The sequence below is a fragment of the Crinia signifera genome, chromosome 4 (genome assembly GCF_055691185.1).
Source record: "Crinia signifera chromosome 4, ASM5569118v1, whole genome shotgun sequence".
Lineage (NCBI taxonomy): Eukaryota > Metazoa > Chordata > Amphibia > Anura > Myobatrachidae > Crinia > Crinia signifera.
The window spans coordinates 43,008,593-43,027,674 of record NC_139220.1 but is presented as its reverse complement, the minus strand read 5'-3'; the positions used below and the strand labels follow the sequence as shown (position 1 = coordinate 43,027,674).

Genomic DNA, 19,082 nt, shown 5'->3' with positions numbered 1-19,082 from the left:
AATCAGCTCCTACCTACCATGTCACAGACTGTGTTTGAAAAATGTCAGACAGGAGCTGATTGGTTGGTTCTTTATCACTCTCCATTTGATCACTTTTGAAGCTTAGTGCATGTGGCCCAATATGTTTATACTTATCACTTAATGGACTGTACTTGACAAATGATTACTTTAACCTGATTGTTAGTATTGGCAACTATGGGCTCTACGTATCTTGTTTAGAATATTTGGTAAATATCCCCCTTGGTGAACAGTTTCCCAAAATGTAATTGTAGAAGCCGTATACACCTCTGGTATGCCATAAGACATTTCTATATTACAAGCAATGTAATGAAGACATTTTCGTGTATTCTTGAGAGCTTTGCCTGGCAGATACTGGTAGGGTTGTTATGGTTTCAGTGGAGTTCGGTTGCGCTCCGGTGCATAGTCCTCCTCTGGGGTTTGCAGTTGCTGTGTCAGTGTTTATTTAATGACCTGTAGCAATGAGACGCTCAGATTGTCACACTGTTCTCCACATGCTGCCTGGCTTGTGCAATTTATTTCCTAAAACACAATTAGTATTGTACAGTAATGTGTTTGCTACTAGGAAATATACAATACATCTGTAAGTGTGATATGCTACAGCAGTGACAGGCAACCAGAGACACTTTGGGGTAAATTTACTAAAATGGGAGTTCTGTTGAAGATGGGATTCTACTTATTTAGCAACTTCTAGAAGGTAGAATCTGATTTGTTGCTACGGGCAACATCCCATCTTCAATAGAATTCCCATCTTAATAAATGTACCCCTTCAAGGGCCACATCTGTGGACCTCTAACATTTCCACAAGGGGGCACCACTCCAACTGTACCGATTTAGCCGGTACAGTATAGTTTTTTTAATGGTCTGTACCGGCTAACTCTAACTGTACGGAATGTACCGGTTTTTGGTAGCCGGCTCCTCCGACTCTGGGAGTTGTAGTTTCCTAGTTGTAGTTTCCGGTGTAGATTTCTACACTGCTGGCTGCTCTTCCGGCAGCGTGAGCCATGAGGGGGAGTGGCTGGCCAAGACTACAGCTCCCGAGGTGCACTGCGGGGGTACTCAGCCTCCCTTGCTCACACACACGCACAGGGCGGAGGTGTTGGGAATGACAGACGCCGTCTCAGGAGTGAGGGTATGCCAGCCCTTCCGCTACTGCAGCGCACATGGCTGGGGGGGCGGGGACTGATGCTGAGCTGGATCGCTGCGGGAAGACAAGGTAGGCTGCAGCAGTAGTAGCACTCAGCATGTGTGGGGGTGAGGCTGGGTTGTTATATGTGTTTACATGTTCTATATGGGTTAACTCCACTTTTTAAGAGTGGCGGGAGTCCTCTTAGGTATATGACCACGCCCTCTTTAACTGTGGCCACACCTACTCTACCTGTGGCCGCAACCCCTTCCTGAATGTGTACCGGTTTCTATCCTTTAGATGTTGGAGGGTATGGATTATAATTCTCTTCTGCATGAAGATACATTTAAAGAATTTTATGTTAGTATGTGTTGAGTAAGCTGGCCATACTGTAAATCTACAGATTGATTGTCAGATCTGGCTGGTTGGAACAAAAAACTGGTAATATTTGAATGACGATTTTGTTAGTTTTCCAGTATTTCGAAGCAAATGGTCAACTGTCATCCATCATCCATTACCAGGATTTTGTTCCCACCAGCCAGATCAGACATTCAATCTGTAGATGTATGGTTAGCTTAACATGCATCCAGGTATATTATGTACATTCTACACTTTTCAGCAGAGAGCCTTAGTAATACGTTAGTGGGTTTGCAGAATGTCAACCTTCACTGTGTCGAGTTTTCATAACGTCATCATCAGAATTTCAAATGTTATTATGCTCACATGGTTAAAATGACGACTTCTGAAAGTGACAACATGGTCAAAATGTCAACATGAGGTGTATTTATAACAGTGTGTCTGTGTGGTGCACACGGGCCCCTGTGTCCCAGGGGGCCAACACCGCATACACTGCACTCATATTTTTCAATACTAACCCTCCAGAGTCCCCCGATGCCAGCCTCAGCACCACTGAAATCCCTGGAAAATGGCCACCACAACATTTTTCCAGAGATCTACGCATGCCACAGACCCTCTAGTGCTCAGACCAAAATGGCGCCGGTGACGGCAGAGAAGAGGGGGCCAAGCCGGAAGGAGACTGCACACGGACCTCTCCGCTTTTAAAACGCCTCTGTCAACAGTGAAAGTGTCGACATTAGTGTTAGTTTTGTTGCTTGGTTTAGGGGAAGCATTAGCTAAGTGTTGACACTTTTGTTTCTACTCTTTATTTGATTAGAATTGTTTTCAGTGTCCATAAGAATGGGCCTTTACATGGCGTCACGCAACAGTATCTATTGTGTGAATAATCTACAGATCATTACACGGATCTAACTGTATGTAAATGATGTATTTCCAATCATGGTATGACCTGTAGCTCTGTGTTCTCTGTTAGGACTGCCTAACATTTCTTTGTACCCGTACAGTAAATGCCTGACTTGATTTGTCTGTCCTAGCCTACATGGATGGAGCGTACTTTAAACTGCACAATGAGTTGTTTGAATGTCAGTTCTCTTCTGCAAGCTTATAAATAGTAGGCTCAGGGGCTCCTCGCTGGTCCTGCTGTGAGGATGTGAGGTTGTGGCGGCATCACAGATGAATATTGTATTAGAGGGTTAACACACAGCTACAGAATCGTGTAGGCGTCCAGTGATTGACTTTTCCGTTTGAAGGAAAAGGATCTTCCCCAAATCAAAGATAAAGCAATACTAAGGGACATGTTTTCTTCTGTAGAGAAGATGTGAGCTTGAGTGGTTATGCATGGGTTTGCGGTGGACAAGAGGGTGGAGAGAAATTGGGATGCATTAGGGTTGAGGGGAGGACAGGCTGTAGGGTGAGGTGATGATATGAGGGCACAGATTTTATCTTTAGTTACAGGTTGAGCAATGGGCCACTTTGTCCAGCTGTACTTCAGTCTGATTTCCATATGTAAGATTGGGGGGTGTTCAATCTCGGCCGCTATTTCCACCGGGGGAAATAGGGGCCGCCGTCTATTCAATGCTGCCATTTCCGACAGCATTGAAGGCAGATTCTGACAAACACCAGCACTTAAAACAAGTTGGATCTGTTTTGTCGGAAACTGACATTTTTCGACTATCCACCGCCGTTTTCGCCGACACACCCACTTTCCTACACTTGACAGCCGCAACATTGAATTTCGGCTGTCGAGTTTCTGTCGAGCTGAGTGAAAACAGTCTGAGATTCCAACTGTGGGGATGTTCCGACAGTCGGTATGCCTTATTAAATACCGCCCTAAAACAGGATCTGTTTTGTCAGAAACAGCTGCGTATTGTCCAATTCACGGCCGTTTTTTCGACAGTCCGTGGCCGTTTTGCCAACACGCCCACTTTCCGACACTCGACATTGAATTCCGGCTGTTGCGTTTCAATCGAGCTGGGTGAAAATGGCCCGGGATTCCGACACTCAGGAAATTCTGGCAGTCGGAATCCGGGATTGAAAACTGCCCATAGAATGTAACCCAGTTCAGTTTGCAGGACTTGGAATTGGGTAAAATCTTAAATATTTCCCAAAGCTGCTCACAAATCTTTTATTACTGCACTAAACAACATGAATGTTGTTCCTCTCCTTGTTTTCCTTGTGTTCCTCTTCCATGTTTAGGATAACATAGGGGGTTATTCTAGTCCATTCTTTCTGACAAAATCCTTCTTAGATGGACAAAACCATGTGCACTGCGGGTGGGGCAGATGTAACTTGTGCAGAGAGAATTAGATTTGGGTGGGGTTTTTCTTCAAAGTGAGATCTATATTGAAGTGTAAAATCATGCAGTCAGTATTTTCCCTGCACAGAAACAAAATAACTCACCCAAATCTAATTCTCTCTGCACATGTTACATCTGCCCCCCTGCAGTGCACATGGTTTTGTCCATCTAAGAAGGATTTTGTCAGAAAGAATGAACTAGAATAAACCCCATAGCACTGTTGTTAAATGGCTGTATCAGTAAAGTACCTGTCTGTGGCAAATAATAGTTTTCCGAGCTTTGTTGTTCTGCTCCGGGGAAGCTGCCTAATACAATTTTGAGTACAACAGTGTCAAATGAACTACTTTGTGTGTTTTTTTTGATGAGTTGTACAAGCAGTAGCCATTTTTGTGGAGACTGAAATGCACTGAGGCCTACAGAATGTAAATAGCGTAACTACTATGGATTCAGAATCGGAGAATAATTGATGGTGCAGTTGATCACCAAATGATGAGTAAAGGTTAAAAAGCTTACCTTGACAGATGTGCACCTTAAATGTATACCTCTTTGTCACCAACCAGACAATGGCCTTGTGGCAGTATCTTGTTATGTTAGAAAGAAGGTGCTTCTATATCAGAACAGTAGAGATGGTTTTTACATAAATGCCCTGTGGGTATTGGTAGACGCAAGGGCAGAGTAGTAGAACCACAGTAGGACACTGTCATGAGCATGTGGGGAGTTGTTTGTAGTAGAGTGGAAGTTAAAGAGTTAAATTGAACCTTATGTCCCAACATATAGAAATGTGAAATCTGGAATCTGCTTTGGATCTGCACAAAAATATCACAATCCCGCCATAAACTCACACTTTTTGCTGAAACTCTGCTCCTTTGGACTCTAGATTTTCCCATTTTTAAAACATGTAGGTTAGCTGCCACTGGTATTAATCTTAGGCCATTTATTCAGCAATCAACATTGGGCGCACTGCTGGTTATAGGTCAATGGTTCCCAAACTTTCTTGACTCACAGCGTTCTAGAGTATCAGCATTTTTGTTGAAGGCATCGCTAGAATAAGAGTTTATGACTGATACAATTGGAAAAAGCTATTAAATGAAGTACAGTACAGAGCACCCTTTGGTTCTGTTCGGCGTATTTAACCACTTCTAATTTCCACAAAGATGCACTTACCCTTTAATTCCAAATGTGAATTGTGTGCTTACTGTGCAGTATCGTCTCTGTGCCAGAATGCTAAATCATTACTTTTAGCATTAATCTCTCTGGCTGAACATGCAGTATTCAGCCTGGGGGTCGAGACAGAACCTTGTATTGTTCTACTGGGTTTTCAAACATTCCAGCATGGTCCCTTACAATCTGAATCAGCATTTACCTTCCATGGACGTGACATCTGGTGTCCATGCAAACATTATACATTATCTGGTTGTCAACAGTTAATTGCTTTATTGCGTAATATTCTGTAGTTCTTGTTGGCATGCATGCATTCTGGTTGCTGTTTCTATTAAGTGATCGTGTGTTTAGTTTTTGTTAAGGCCCACAAACACTAGTACAGGATGGCCCTTTTTCACAAGATTATGACCCCCATAGCTGATAAATCATCGGAAAATGTCATATCGTATGTCATTTTTCCGATCCGATGCACGGTCCCGTGTGCATCGCAACGGATCCGGGAATCATCATGGCTGCTGCAAGGATACATCATATCCAGGGGCAGTGAATGGGATTGCATATGATACATTGTATGCAAAAGGACCCCATAAGATGTATCATATGCAATCCTAGCTGTCGGGGAGCCCGGCAGATCCTCACCAAGGCTGCATGCTATACCTCGGCTAAGTATATGGGGAACCTAAAGACCACTGGCTCCCAGACTGCTGCCTGTTCCAATATCCTTTGCGATGAAAGATAAACATGATGGTCTTTTTATTGTATAGCCAGGGGTTTTATGGATATTATGGGGGGTATTCAGTAAGGGATTCCAACTGTCGGAACAGCCCGACAGTCGGATTCGTGGGCAGTTTTCGATCGATTTGTCATTAATTACCTCTAAAAGGGTGGGATGCACTAAAGTGAAAATCCAGTAACCCCAGGGTTGCCGACTTTTGTAGTCTCCTCTCCGGGAGAAGCGGGGGTCCCCTAGATTCCGGGAGGGTTGCCCACCTTTCCGGGGGGGGGGGGGGGACGGGGACCCGATTTTCGGGCCCCTCCCGGGCATTCGGGGAGGGTAGGCAACCCTGAGTACCCCCCCCCCCCCTTTCTGTTTTACCGTATTTCCGATTGCACTAAAGCCCATCTACCAGAGCTCCGTTGCGGAGGGTATACCTACCAAAATCTGGCGATACCCTGTAGCAGTGGTTCTCAACCTCGGTCCCCAAGTACCCCCAACAGTGCGCACTTTCCAGGTCACCCGGCAGGTACACATTATTCGCTGACACATTTTAAAAGATCACAGGTGGAGCTAATTATCTCATTTGTGATTCTGTGAGGAGACCTGGAAATCGTGAACTGTTGGGGGTACTTGAGGACAGAGGTTGAGAACCACTGGGGGGGGCAGATTTTAGTGTATCTAATCTCCCCCACAGTCTATTTTAATCTGTTGCATTCAACCAAATCATACTAAGCTGTATCAGAGTTTTTTTTTGTTATACTTATTTTCGAAATGTTTATTTATGAGAGTTCATCAGGTCACAGGAAGATAATAATTTGCCGTAAACAAAGAGACGTGTATAAGCATGTTCACAGTTAAAAGGCAAATACATTTTTCTAAAAAGTAACATCATAAAAAGCATTTATGAGCCTTTTATTGATATAGAAGGGAGGACAGAACAATCCTGGTGATCTTGGAGGAGAGGTCCTATGGGAAACGACAACATATTACGGTGCCGCTTCTGCTGTATTTGAAAGCAGAGCGCTGGGCCACAGTGATGCGATAAACAGCAGATTGTCATCAAGGCCCTGCCCTTTTCTCGTAAAGTGGATAGGATGCTAAAGACCAAAGAACTGGAAGGCAGTCACCTGAAATGTCCTACTATAGAGGACTATCTCACCATCCCACCTATGGGCTGCAGTGTTATGCAGGGAGAGAGGTAGATGGGGGTGCACTCTCCCTCTGACAGGGAGGGGAATCCCATTATACTATGGCCCTATGAAAGCAATCCTAAATGTTAACTGCATATGTTTGGAGGTGCACTGCTTACCCTCCCGGCACAGCTGCGAGGCTCATGAAAATCATGTCAACCTGTGGGGCCCCGGAAAGGTGGGCAAGTACCCTCCTGACACAAATACCACGATTTGTTGCACTTCTCAGAGGAGATGGGGCAAAAATTATGCAAATCATGTTGTCTTAGCATCGCCCCTCTTTATAGACCCGCAGGTAGTGGCATTTCACTCAAATGGGGGTGGGGGCTATACGGCGTCAGAGTCCGTCCCCACCTGCCACACTGGACCAACTCCTCTCCAGGCTTCTCCCTGAGATGTCTACAAAGAAGTAGGTAATTACAGTATGCTGCAAGGGTGTGATTAATGCACTCAATGCTGACATCAAAACAGCTGCATATGCTCCTGTTGGAAGGCAGATCATATCCTGGTGCTGGGACAACCAGGGCTTAAAGTGGTCCTGGAGAGGTGGTGGAACTCATTTCCCTCTGTCACCTAATTTTCCCCTTCCTCTACCCCCATTAAGCAGAGCCTGGGCCAGAGGTAGGGTTTTTGTCACCCCCTGCAAGCTATAATGCTTTTCTGTTACTGTTCTGGGCCAATGTGGATTTTGAACTAGTTCCAACTCACCGTTAGAGGTGGTGGAACTCAGTTACACCCCCCCCCCCCCCCTTCCCCCACTTTAAGCCCTGAGGACAACTTTCATATTTATAACGATGACAAAGGTCACATCTGTTTGGGACAAGGGAGCTTATTTTGGTTAACTCGTTCCCCTGCCCATTCGCACGGGGAACAATGTTTTACTTCTGTGCGTGCATATTACTGCGCATGTGCATATGCTTGGTGCGGGTGGGCACGAAGAACTGCTAGTTCGTACCTAGCATTCCAGGGGGTGGGGCATGGGGTGTTATGGCAATGGGCTACGCTCATTGGAACATCCAGGGTTTCATGGGTGTTCCCATTAAAATGCTGGGCATTCCCATGGAAATTAGGTAGTGACGTGGGTGCCAGGGCCGGGCAGCTGACATCACCAGATGTTAGCTGCCCGCCCTCTTCCCGTACAGGGAGCACTCAAAGCTAAGACACCAGAGAGTGTCTTAGTTTTGCGTACACCTTCCAAATCATTCGATGTTTAGCGACCATCGAATGATTTGGCCCCTTCGAATGGATGTATATGCAAAACATACAATGCTGAGTAAATGCCGCCGCCAGGCGAGCGAACGCCTGCACCCGCCACCGTGCGGACAATTGTATATCCACAGTCTGGAACCCTTTCCGCCTTTATCTAAAGCATGGCTTTATTGGTCTGCTTCTGTGTTTTTCATCGCCTTTACATCAACTTGCAACAGCGGTTTATTTGGGGTTTTTTTTGTTTATTTTGTTTATGATTCTGACTAAATTTAATGTACAAAATGGATTCACTTTAATATTTTGGTACTTGTGAGTTATCTGGGCGCCCGATTTCTAAATCGGGTCGGATCGGGCACATCGCATCGCATCGCATGCGACCATCGGATGCGATGCGATGCGATGACCCGATTTTTCCATAGGAATCAATGTTAAAATGGACGGAGTCCATTTTAACATGGAATTCAATGGGAAAAAGGGGTCCTTTTCATACCCCTACTATCCAAGTGGGCATGGAGTTGGATATAAACCTGTGGCGAGCGTAGCGAGCCACCGAGCCCGAAGCGTGGCGAGCGTAGCGAGCCCCGCGAGGGGACACAGAATACCGTCCCCTCGCGGGGCTCGCTTCGCTCGCCACGCTTCGGGCTCGGTGGCTCGCTACGCTCGCCACAGGTTTATATCCAACTCCATGCCCACTTGGATAGTAGGGGTATGAAAAGGACCCCTTTTTCCCATTGAATTCCATGTTAAAATGGACTCCGTCCATTTTAACATTGATTCCTATGGAAAAATCGGGTCATCGCATCCGATGGTCGCATGCGATGCGATGCGATATCGCATCGCATCTGATTGTATGCCTTAACTTAAGGCATACAATCAAAAAATCGGGCGCCCAGATAACTCATAAGTACCAATATTTTTGTACATAATTAACAGCAGTGAATGGAGAACAGATTTGCTTATTTTTGTCAGGAACCAAACATTCATTGTTAATAAAAATAACTCTTTTGAGCAACAACTTCTGTTATAACAAATAATAATAACAACCAGCCCATATAAACATCGTATCAGCAAACACAAACAGGCAATACCTCTTCTCCAAGGCTGGGGGCAGTAGGTTATGGGGGCATGACAGAGTGCTGCCACAGATAATAAGTCCCCTGCAGAATGTGTGTGTGTAGGGGGGGGGCTGAATATTGTACTATGGCCCTTATTCAGATCTGATCGCAGTACCATTTTGTTTTCGAAATGGGCAGAACATATGCACTGCAGGTGGGGCAGATGTAACATGTGCAGAGAAAATTACATTTAGGTGGGGTGTGTTGAAACTGAAATCTAAATTCCAGTGTAAAAATAATGCAGCCAGTATTTACCCTGCACAGAAACAAAATAATTCACCCAAATCTAACGCTCTCTGCACATGTTACAACTGCCCCACCTGCAGTGCACATGGTTTTGCCCATTTTGAGAACAAATTTATACTGCGATCAGATCTGAATAAGGGCCTTTGACCGTGTAGTACAGACCTTACTACCCTACCTTTGAAAAGCCCCCTCCGGGACAAGGTGGTAGAGGTTTCGGAGTCAAACTGCTGCAGCTGGCACATTTATCATGCTAACTGGAACTAAAGACTGAATAAGACTAAAGTTAATAAATTAATAATATATTAAGACGTCTGGAGCCCAGGGTGATTCTTCCTCTGTGATCGCTGGGCCCTTCCTTATAGTGATTGAGAGAATGTCTGATTGAAGACACTTTCCTTTAATACACAAATGCAAACTGTGTGAACTCTTGGCAATATCGGACTAGAATTATCAGGGGTTACATTTATGCCTATTCCTTGCAGTTTCCATGGTAACATTGTGATTATTTTAATCGGTTGACTTGTTTACATTAACTAGATTCCATTAGTAAAGTATTAGTCCTTTTTTGTCAATTATTTTCTGGTTGAGGAATGACTGTCAGGGCTGGGGCAAGTTGATGGTAATCTGTGTTCAATTATTGGTATTTAATTTTGGCGCAGCTGGAAATGCTATACGAAGCTAAAGTACCGAAATATTGAGCTGCTCATTTGGTAATTATTGATAGAAAACCTTCAATAAGGGTGGTCAGTATACACAGCCAAATTAACACAATACTCCTCTCAGATAGTAATTGAAGATATTGTGCATATGAAAACACACACACCTACAGTATGTATGTATATAGATGTATACTAGTAAGCACGCTCAAAGCTAATGCTTCAAAAGCTAGTAGATGTAGTTTCAGTTGCTGCCAACAGATGGCAGTGTAAGCACTCTCAAAGCATATGCTTCCAAAGCTATTAGATGTAGTTTCACTTGCTGCCAACAGATGGCAGTGTTTCGGAGAAATAACCACAGTCCAGCTCTCTTTGTATATATGTGCTGCATCGGGTGCTAGCTGAACCTCACACATACTGTAGATCCCCATTCACAGCAGCATCTAAATAAAGGTTAATAACAGCAGTGTAGTCACCATGTTGTGCTTTTGTGGAGGAAGGTTTAGGTGTATGATACGGTAATCTATGACAAAAAGGAGCTGAGCTGTGCTGATTTTAGTAAGAGTGACAAATACAGTAAGTGAAGAATGGTAGCACCCTACACTGCACACAGTGGCCAAGAGTGGTACTGCAGTAGCTGGGCTCTCATAGGTTTCAGATTTCAGGAAATCATTACAAGTTATCCTTTTGATATGTCCCCGTGCCCCGCCCCTACTCTGCCTAATGCCTCTCCTTCACCTGCTATTAAAAGTCATCAGTAATATGGCCAAGTCTTTCCTATGAGTGCATTTGCCCCCTGCCTACCCAAGAGGTGCGGTATACGGTCGTTATTTCGACACACCTAAGGTTGACATGCATTGGGTTGACCACTGAAGGTCAACATAGGCTTAGGTCGACACCTGTAAAGGTCAACATGGGCTTAGGTCGACAGGGATATTAGGTCGACATGGGCCCATGTTGACCTAATATCCCTGTCGACCTAAGCCCATGCTGACCTTTTCAGGTGTTGACCTAAGCCCAAGTTGACCTTCAGCGGTCGGCCCAATGTATGTCGACCTTAGTTGTGTCGACCCAATGACCCATACCCAGAGGTGCGTGGGATCTATTAGGCTGATCTAATCTCCTGGTAGTCAGAACATTCCGGTGCAGTAGACAAGTATGACTATAAAGAAGCCTGTATGTGTTCTGGGTGCGTCCTGTTTATCCCAGTGTCAGTCTCGGTGATCAGCCTGATAAACCAGATATGGGTTATTACTAATGACACAGAAATGATTACAACCTTATGCTGAAAATTGATCTGCAAACTAAATATTTTGATAAAGCGTCTTGAGGAACACGTCCCACGATAAACCCGCTGATATATCGTGTTTCTATTTATCGGTCTGTTTCCAATCACTATAATGTGTTATCTTATATTTTTGGCACTGACGTGGCCTATGTTACTTACAGTACAGTATAAGCTTCCCCCTGGCTCTGCTCTTCTGGATTGTGCACAGTGGAAATCCTTATATTTATTGGCAGCTGCTAAAACGAATTTGCAGGAGGCATCCACTTGTTCACCGCAGAACCTCCTCCTAAATAGCAAAGACATTGCTGCCATAACCATCCATTATCCTGCAGTGTGATGTAGGTATACATGTAAGGGGTAATTCAGTCCTGCTCGCTAGGCTGCATATATTTGGAGCCAGCAATCAGGTTGACACCTCCCCGCCGAATAGGATGAGAGATTCAGAAAGTGAGAGATTTGGTAAGAAATCTCCATTTTTTTTTAAAGCAGCAATCATTTACACTGCAAAATCAAACTGGTTTTGCAGTATAAATGATTGCCGCTTTAATAAAACTTTAGATTTCTTACCAAATCTCTCACTTTCTGAATCCCTCATCCTATTACATTTTCCCAATATGTTTGTTTCACGGTGACCAGAGCACTATCAGGCTGATTCTGTGTTGTGAGAACAGCAAAAACAGCAAGGAAATCTGCACTAGCATTGGCTATCGATGTCAAATAGGTATACCATCAATGGCAGAGATTCGAGTGGTTTGCCTCCATCATTGGTTGACATGGGCACTACACACACACACACACTTCTGCACTATGCATAACAGCAGGAGGCATTGCAGAGCTGCTGACTGACAGCCGAGCCTATTAAGTCCGCTACAGAGTGAGGCAGGACATTGTCATCCCAGCACACTGTAAATGAGTGACAGATAACAAGTACAGTGTGCCAGGATGCCAATGTTATGCCTCCCTCTATAGCTGGCTTCACAGGCTCAGCTGTCAGTCAGCAGCCATGTGCCAGCCCCAGCTCTCAAGGTGCCCATACACGCACCGATCCCGGCGTGCGTTCTGTGCTTAACTAGCACACATCGCATCGTATGCCTTGTGCATGCGCTGTGCATGCGATGCGATAAAAAGCTAGTACAAAAAGTATGTGCAGCACATACATTTTGTACTGTGCGATGATATATCACTAGTTCACCACGGATTGCAGAAGCTATCTACAACAGTTTCCCATCTGTGCAGGATGGTCCCGGGATTGCACTGCAATAATGCAATCAACTATGCCTGATTGACAGACAGAGGTGCTCACGCTAAGAGATGGGAGCTGCTGGCGTTTCAGGACCCTTATGCAGCAACCAGGGATATTTTCATATATATATATATATTTCAGGTGTTAATACTGTAGCTTCTGCTCAAAAGCGGCCAAATGCAGATCTGAGGCATCTTTATAGTTGGCTTTCCATGAGGTTGGGGGAGATGTAAGAAGAGATAGTAAGTGCCAAATGCATAAGCAGCGTTATTTGACACTCCCAGCGAGCCTCAGTATGAAAGCAGGGAACATGGAGAAAAATCACCTTTGTCTACATTATCTGCAGACATCTAATGATTTCGCTGTCAATAGTAGGGTGATGGAGAACCATTCAGATGTTATTAAAAAAAACAATAAGCGCTGTTTTGTGGATTATCAGTTTTTCACATATAGGGCCAGATGCACTAAGCTTCAAAAGTGATAAAATGGAGAGGGACAAACAACCAACCAATCATCTCCTGCCTGACATTTTTCAAACACAGTCTGTGACATGTCAGGTAGAAGCTGATTGGCTGGCTGTTTATCACACTCCATTTTATCATTCTTGAAGCTTAGTGCATCTGGTCCATAGGCAGAATTACCTGCTGCAGATTCTGTGAGAGTCCGACTGCACATACAAGATCTCCTGATGTTGGTGAGATCTCACACATGTGCAGTGGGTGTAAATAGGGGCTTATTTACTAAGATGGGAGTTCTATTGAAGATGGGATGTCGCCCATAGCAACCAATCTACTTATTTATTTAGCATCCTCTAATAGATAGAATCTGATTGGTTGCCCATAGCAACATCTCAACATCTCTTTGCTTTTCGATAAGAGACAAAGCTGTAAACCCTATACGCTATTACGATTTCGACCCAGTCTAATGCCGGGCAGTGTCTGAGCCAGTGCTCAGACACTGCCCGGCTTCTCCCGTCCTGGGCAGTGCGGCTCTGCGCAGCGTGACGACGTCAGAGGTCACGCTGCGGAGGCCACATAACAGCAACCTCATCCTGTGTGCACCGCGGCAGTGCTGACCTCCCGCCGCCTTCATGATACCGCCCACCCACCCAGGCTGCCTGCCATCGCCTCTTCCCGGACCCCCATACCAGCGCCGGACGCCCGCCCAACAGCAGCCTCATCCTCCGTGCACCACGGCCGCGCTGACCTCCCGCCGCCACCATGATACTGCCCACCCACCCAGGCTGCCTGCTTGCCTGCCATCGCCTCTTCCCGGACCCCCATACCAGCGCCAGACGCCCGCCCACCCAGGCTGCATTTTCCTGCCTACATCCCCTGCTCCATCGCCCACCCGCCTGGGTTTTTGTATAAAGGAAGCCAATCCTGGGATCCCGGGATTGGGCATTTTTCAATCCCGAATTCCGGGATTGAAAAAATGCCCCGGGATTGGCATCCCTAGATATATCTATCCTATCATTTTTGGTCCAGCAATTCCCATATTTACTTCCTCATCCTCCTCCTGCTCACATCACTAGGAAGTAGATGAGATGTGAGGGACCAACCCAATCTTCCAGGGATGAGAGGGACTATCAGATGGGGGTGGGGCCCCTGACTTGGTCGGTCATCTGCAAATGTTGGTATCTTTTCAGAGAGAAAGGATCATAGATGGACAGAGATTTTTTTTGCACATATGTACATAGGGTCTGATTAAGACCTAAACACTGCTGTGCAAATTAGCAGTGGCCAGCAAACAGTTAGACGCCGGCCCGCTATAGTGAAATCCCACCTTGCAAATGAATGTGCTCACTGTGTGTTCGGCTAGCATAGACTTCGCGGGCAAGTAAATATGTCAAAATCCATTCGTAAGATGCTCGCCATCAAATGATTTTGACACTGGTTACCACCAGGCTCAGATTAGGCATGGATTTATGCTGTGGCTGCGATGAATTGAGCCTGATCCAGGCTGGAGAATTATCCTAAGCACACCGAGCATTTTTTCTGTCACGCTTCGCATTTTTCTTGGCACTCCTACTAAATTCCCGGTTACCATCTCCAGAGGTCTACTTCCTGTCCATCATATTGCGAACGGCTAGTGAAGGGGAAACTAGCAGGATTTCTTTGCTAGCAGGCATCGCGCGGGCGCATTGTGGCCCAGACGTATGCTCAGTGTATCAATAATCGGCCATTGCACGAATTCGCTCAGCAGCGATCTGTGGAGTGGGCATCATCCATGCCCTAATTTGCCCAGTCAGCTGACCAGCTAATCCCCACAGTAATCCAACTCCCAGTTCCACGCAAAGGGGTGTTAATGTTTGGTATAACAGGAACCTTACAAATTTGACCAGTAGGTGTTAACGGTCACAACAGACCCATCAGATAATAAATAGGCTCGGTGTATGCATTGAGAATGTAAAGTCTGTGAGCCATATGCTAATGATATGTTTTCCATTCAAACCCACAACTTCCTTGTGGCAACAACCACAACAACAATGGAAGCGATGGTGACGCCACCAGAAATTCTCATATTGGTCTTATCATCTGCAAATCTGGGTTATATTGGGTTTCCTTCCATCCGTCCATCTGGTTTGTGTTAACAGCTGTGAAACGAGTCTCCAGAGAATGGCAGAGTACGGAACCTTGTATTTTCCTTCAGTAAATATGTGGTAGAATGTGACAAACATTTTAATTCAATTAAACTATTTGGTTGCAGCCTGTGATACGCCCTATATATCTCTATCGAGAAGGCTGTTAAACGACTCCACTGAAAAACGAGTGGTCACAGGTTAATATGAAGTACTTGTATTGCGGTCTCCATCAAATGACATTACACCATAGAAAGTGCACAACTTGTTTACCAGTGTGCCTACGAGTATTGTATTGTGTAAGCATGACTAGGCACGGTAAGCTGCTGGTATTCGCTGCCGCATATGTTTCCATAAGTGGCAGATGGAAACAACGGATGCATGAGTACAATAATATTTAGGTCACAGGGATTTTAAACCATTTTCGAGGAATTGGCCCCTAAATGGCTTGCGATCTACAGACTTTGCTAATCTGCTAAGCGAAAACAATTAGTAGAATAACCTACCTGTATGTATGCGACCTCATTTTGGCAAATTCTGGTCTGACAACCTATGTTTTGGGTCATTATAGGGGCCTCATTCATGATTGAAAGGAATTGCACAACTGCAAGGAAGTTGCTGTACATGTCTATGTCATTACCATTATAATGCAGTAGGAGGCGTCTGAAGGAGAAAGACGCCTCCTGTGTGCATTAGCGAGATCTGAGTGCTGTGTCTGAGAACGCAGCTTCCAATAACATTTCGCAATTGTTTTAGGGTGGTATTTAATATGCACTGGTATTTCTTAACATCGGCACTCACCTTTTCAATGCTGGCATTAACAGCATACCGTAATTGTAGGGTGTCAGATCCGACAGTTTTTGTAAAGTCGGATCTGTTTTGTCATAAATGGCCGCAAGTTGTCGAATTCCATCCGTTTTTTTAAATCACTGATCCACGGACTCTCTAACACTCAACAGCCGGAACATTGAATTCCAACTGTCGAGTTACTGTTGGATGAAACTAAAACGGCCCAAAATCCCCCCCCCCCCTGGCACCAACCAGCCTGCATACCTGAAGTTTACACAAGCTGGCCCTCGGTTCCAGACATCTGGGTTCAGGATGTTTTCGTCCTTTAAAATGGGTCAATCGTGCTACAGCTGACAGGGGGCTGCGAGCAACATCGCAATACCCGTTCTGCACATAAGTAGACCCCCAAACATTGTATTTATACACAAAGCATTGGGTTTGCATACAATTATGAATTAAGTTAGTTCCTAGGACCCGGATCATGGGCCTTATGCTGATTGACTCGGACGGTTGCGTGTGCGGACGGCCGGCCGATGTTTTGCACGGCGTGAATTTTGTTCGGAAAGCGATCGTACAGGACCATCCGGGCAGGGGGTGGAGAGGGGCGTGAAGGTCTGTTTAGGCTCATTACCATTTGCGTATGAAAACACTGGGCGTGCGTATGGAAATGCGGTCGTGACGCACGTGCGGAGGGCAGACAGCTGAAATAGCTGGATGTCAGCTGCCTGCCCATATCCCCGCTTTTGCACGGACAACTGCCTGACCGCTCAATCCATCATTCGATGGTTGGTGACCATCGGAGGATGGGGGAGGTTCCCACAGGCCAGCGAGTGGGTGTTCACATGAAACATCCACTCACGGTCCATTGGCTCGGCGCCCGACCATATTCAGACGGCGTGAGTGATCTGTACGCTAGGCGGGGTTAAGAACACTCGCTGCCTGTCCCAAATACACATCCGACCGAGTCAATCAGAATAAGGGCCCATGTCATAAGGCACAATTGCTCCAGCAATAAATATATAGTACCTTTACCTAAACACGTGGAAACGATTCAAACAAGACTCTTCTGTTATCAATATAATAATAATAAGAAAAGTGCAAATAACTGCATTAGCTTTCTTCTATAAAACTAGTCTTTTGAAATCCCCTGAGAGACTAAGTTCGTGCAACTGATTTATTTCCTAGATTCCTGACTGGGAAGGGATGTATTATAATAGTATAAAGAAAGTCCATTTTGTGCTGTTTAAAGCTGTTTTAGCCCAGTGATAAATGCTCGGAGACAGCGGTTGTTACCATAGTAACACACACTAAGAAATAATCAGCAAATGCAACTTAGCAGGAAAGACAGAAGAATACAGAAGTTTTGCAGAATACAGTATATGCAACAATAAAGACTCTCATACATTACATTATATATGTTTTTTATATTTATAAGAAATAAGATGAAGGCCGAACATCGCCATTACGACATTTTACCTCAGAAAATCTGCAATGAGTCAACTTTAGGACAATGTCAATGTTTCAACACGCCGTCCATTTGCCTGCTGAATAGATGCAGTTTGCAGGCTGACATTGTGCTTGTTCTTTGTAAGTAAAGGTTTTCCTGTTGCTTCATACATTGATCAGGTGTGTCGGCAGAGCCGGCCCTAAGCATACTAGGCAATTGCCTAGGGCGTTGGCCTATGCCTAGGGGCGGCAGCCTCTCAGCAAAATGTCAGCGCCGCTGGCTCTGAGCTGACCGCCCGTCACCGCGCCTGCCCGCTTACGCACTCACCCATCCATTGTAGTGCACTCTGCCGCAGAATGTGCTCGTTGCTCAGTGCTGCGGCACTGTACACTAGAAATAAGCGAGGCTGCCCGTAAGAAAAATGGCCGCTTGTGAAAAGGAGGGCTGCTGCGCATGCCCAGCAGCCGCCCCTCCTTTGCGGAGTCAGTTTGACTCCAAGCACTACAGTCACGCGACTCACCACCATACACTCCTCCTCCCAGTACCACATCAACAGAAATCTTCACGGGTGGACATTGGCGCAGTACAGATCAATTTTTATAGTGAGTAAACTCATTATCCAAGTTTAACTATTTAAAACATTATGGGCCTGGTTTATGCTAAACATCCATTCGCATGTGTGCTGGGAAATCGGCGTGGGGGGGGGGGGTGCTGGGGGCAACAAAAGTCTTGTCTAGGGCATCAAATTGGATAAGGCCGGCTCTGTGTGTCGGGGTCTGAATTGACACCAGAGCTAAATGCATTAGATATGAGTGACTTGATTGGACTGTAGTTCTTTTCTTTTTTTTTTCTTTTTTTTATTAATATTCAGACTTATTTGCTTATTCTGACACCGAAGGAGTCTATATAACAAGTTTTTAGCAAATGTATGTGTTTTTTTTCCCCCCAGGTGACCTAGTGTCTCGTGCAATGCATCACCTACACCCCCTCAACATAAAGCAACATAGCAACGGAACGCCATTGCATCACAAGCAAGGACCATTATACTGGGAGCCAGAGGCCCTGTACACCCTCTGTTACTTCATGCACTGCCCACAGATGGAGTGGGAAAACCCAAACGTGGAACCATCCAAAGTGACACTTCAGACAGAAAGGTAAGATTGCCTGAGGGACTGCTACAGATAAAAACATCAGCAGGCACGTTTATGGAACCTAGTGCTATCACCAATAGCTTCCAATTAGAATTCATGTTTTACGAAAACGTCCATCTCAGATGACCTAGGGGTTATTCAGACCTGACCAGACCAGCTTCTCTGCTAATTTGTAGAGCCCTGCGATCAGATATACGCAGAGTAGACCAGTCCGAGTGAAAGCCTGTTTTGTAGCAATGGCTTCTGCTTGTACCCAGGCCAGAACCTGCCAGCTGCCTCCTAAAAATTATGAACATAAGTTTGAGGTAAACCTTTACCATGTGTCATGCAACAGGCTCGATCCTCTATCCAGCTATTTTGCATCTGTTTTATTTAAAAATGTATTTTAAAATATGACGTTTAAGCCTGAGATTGAAAAATAATTTTTAAAGTCCGCTTTCACCCTATAAAACTTTATTCCATTATAAATAACACAAATACTGCTGGGATGG

The 19,082-nt window shown here is 45.2% G+C and overlaps 1 protein-coding gene across 2 annotated transcripts in view; it reads left to right on the top strand.

Annotated features, from left to right (window-relative positions):
• Positions 1-19,082, top strand: part of ABTB3 (ankyrin repeat and BTB domain containing 3) — a 215,700-nt gene that overhangs the window by 130,520 nt on the left and 66,098 nt on the right. For both annotated transcript variants that reach the window (XM_083181648.1, XM_083181647.1), the window contains one exon: positions 18,390-18,594. In XM_083181648.1, coding sequence (XP_083037774.1) covers positions 18,390-18,594 — 205 coding nt within the window. The remainder of the gene's footprint in view (positions 1-18,389; positions 18,595-19,082) is intronic.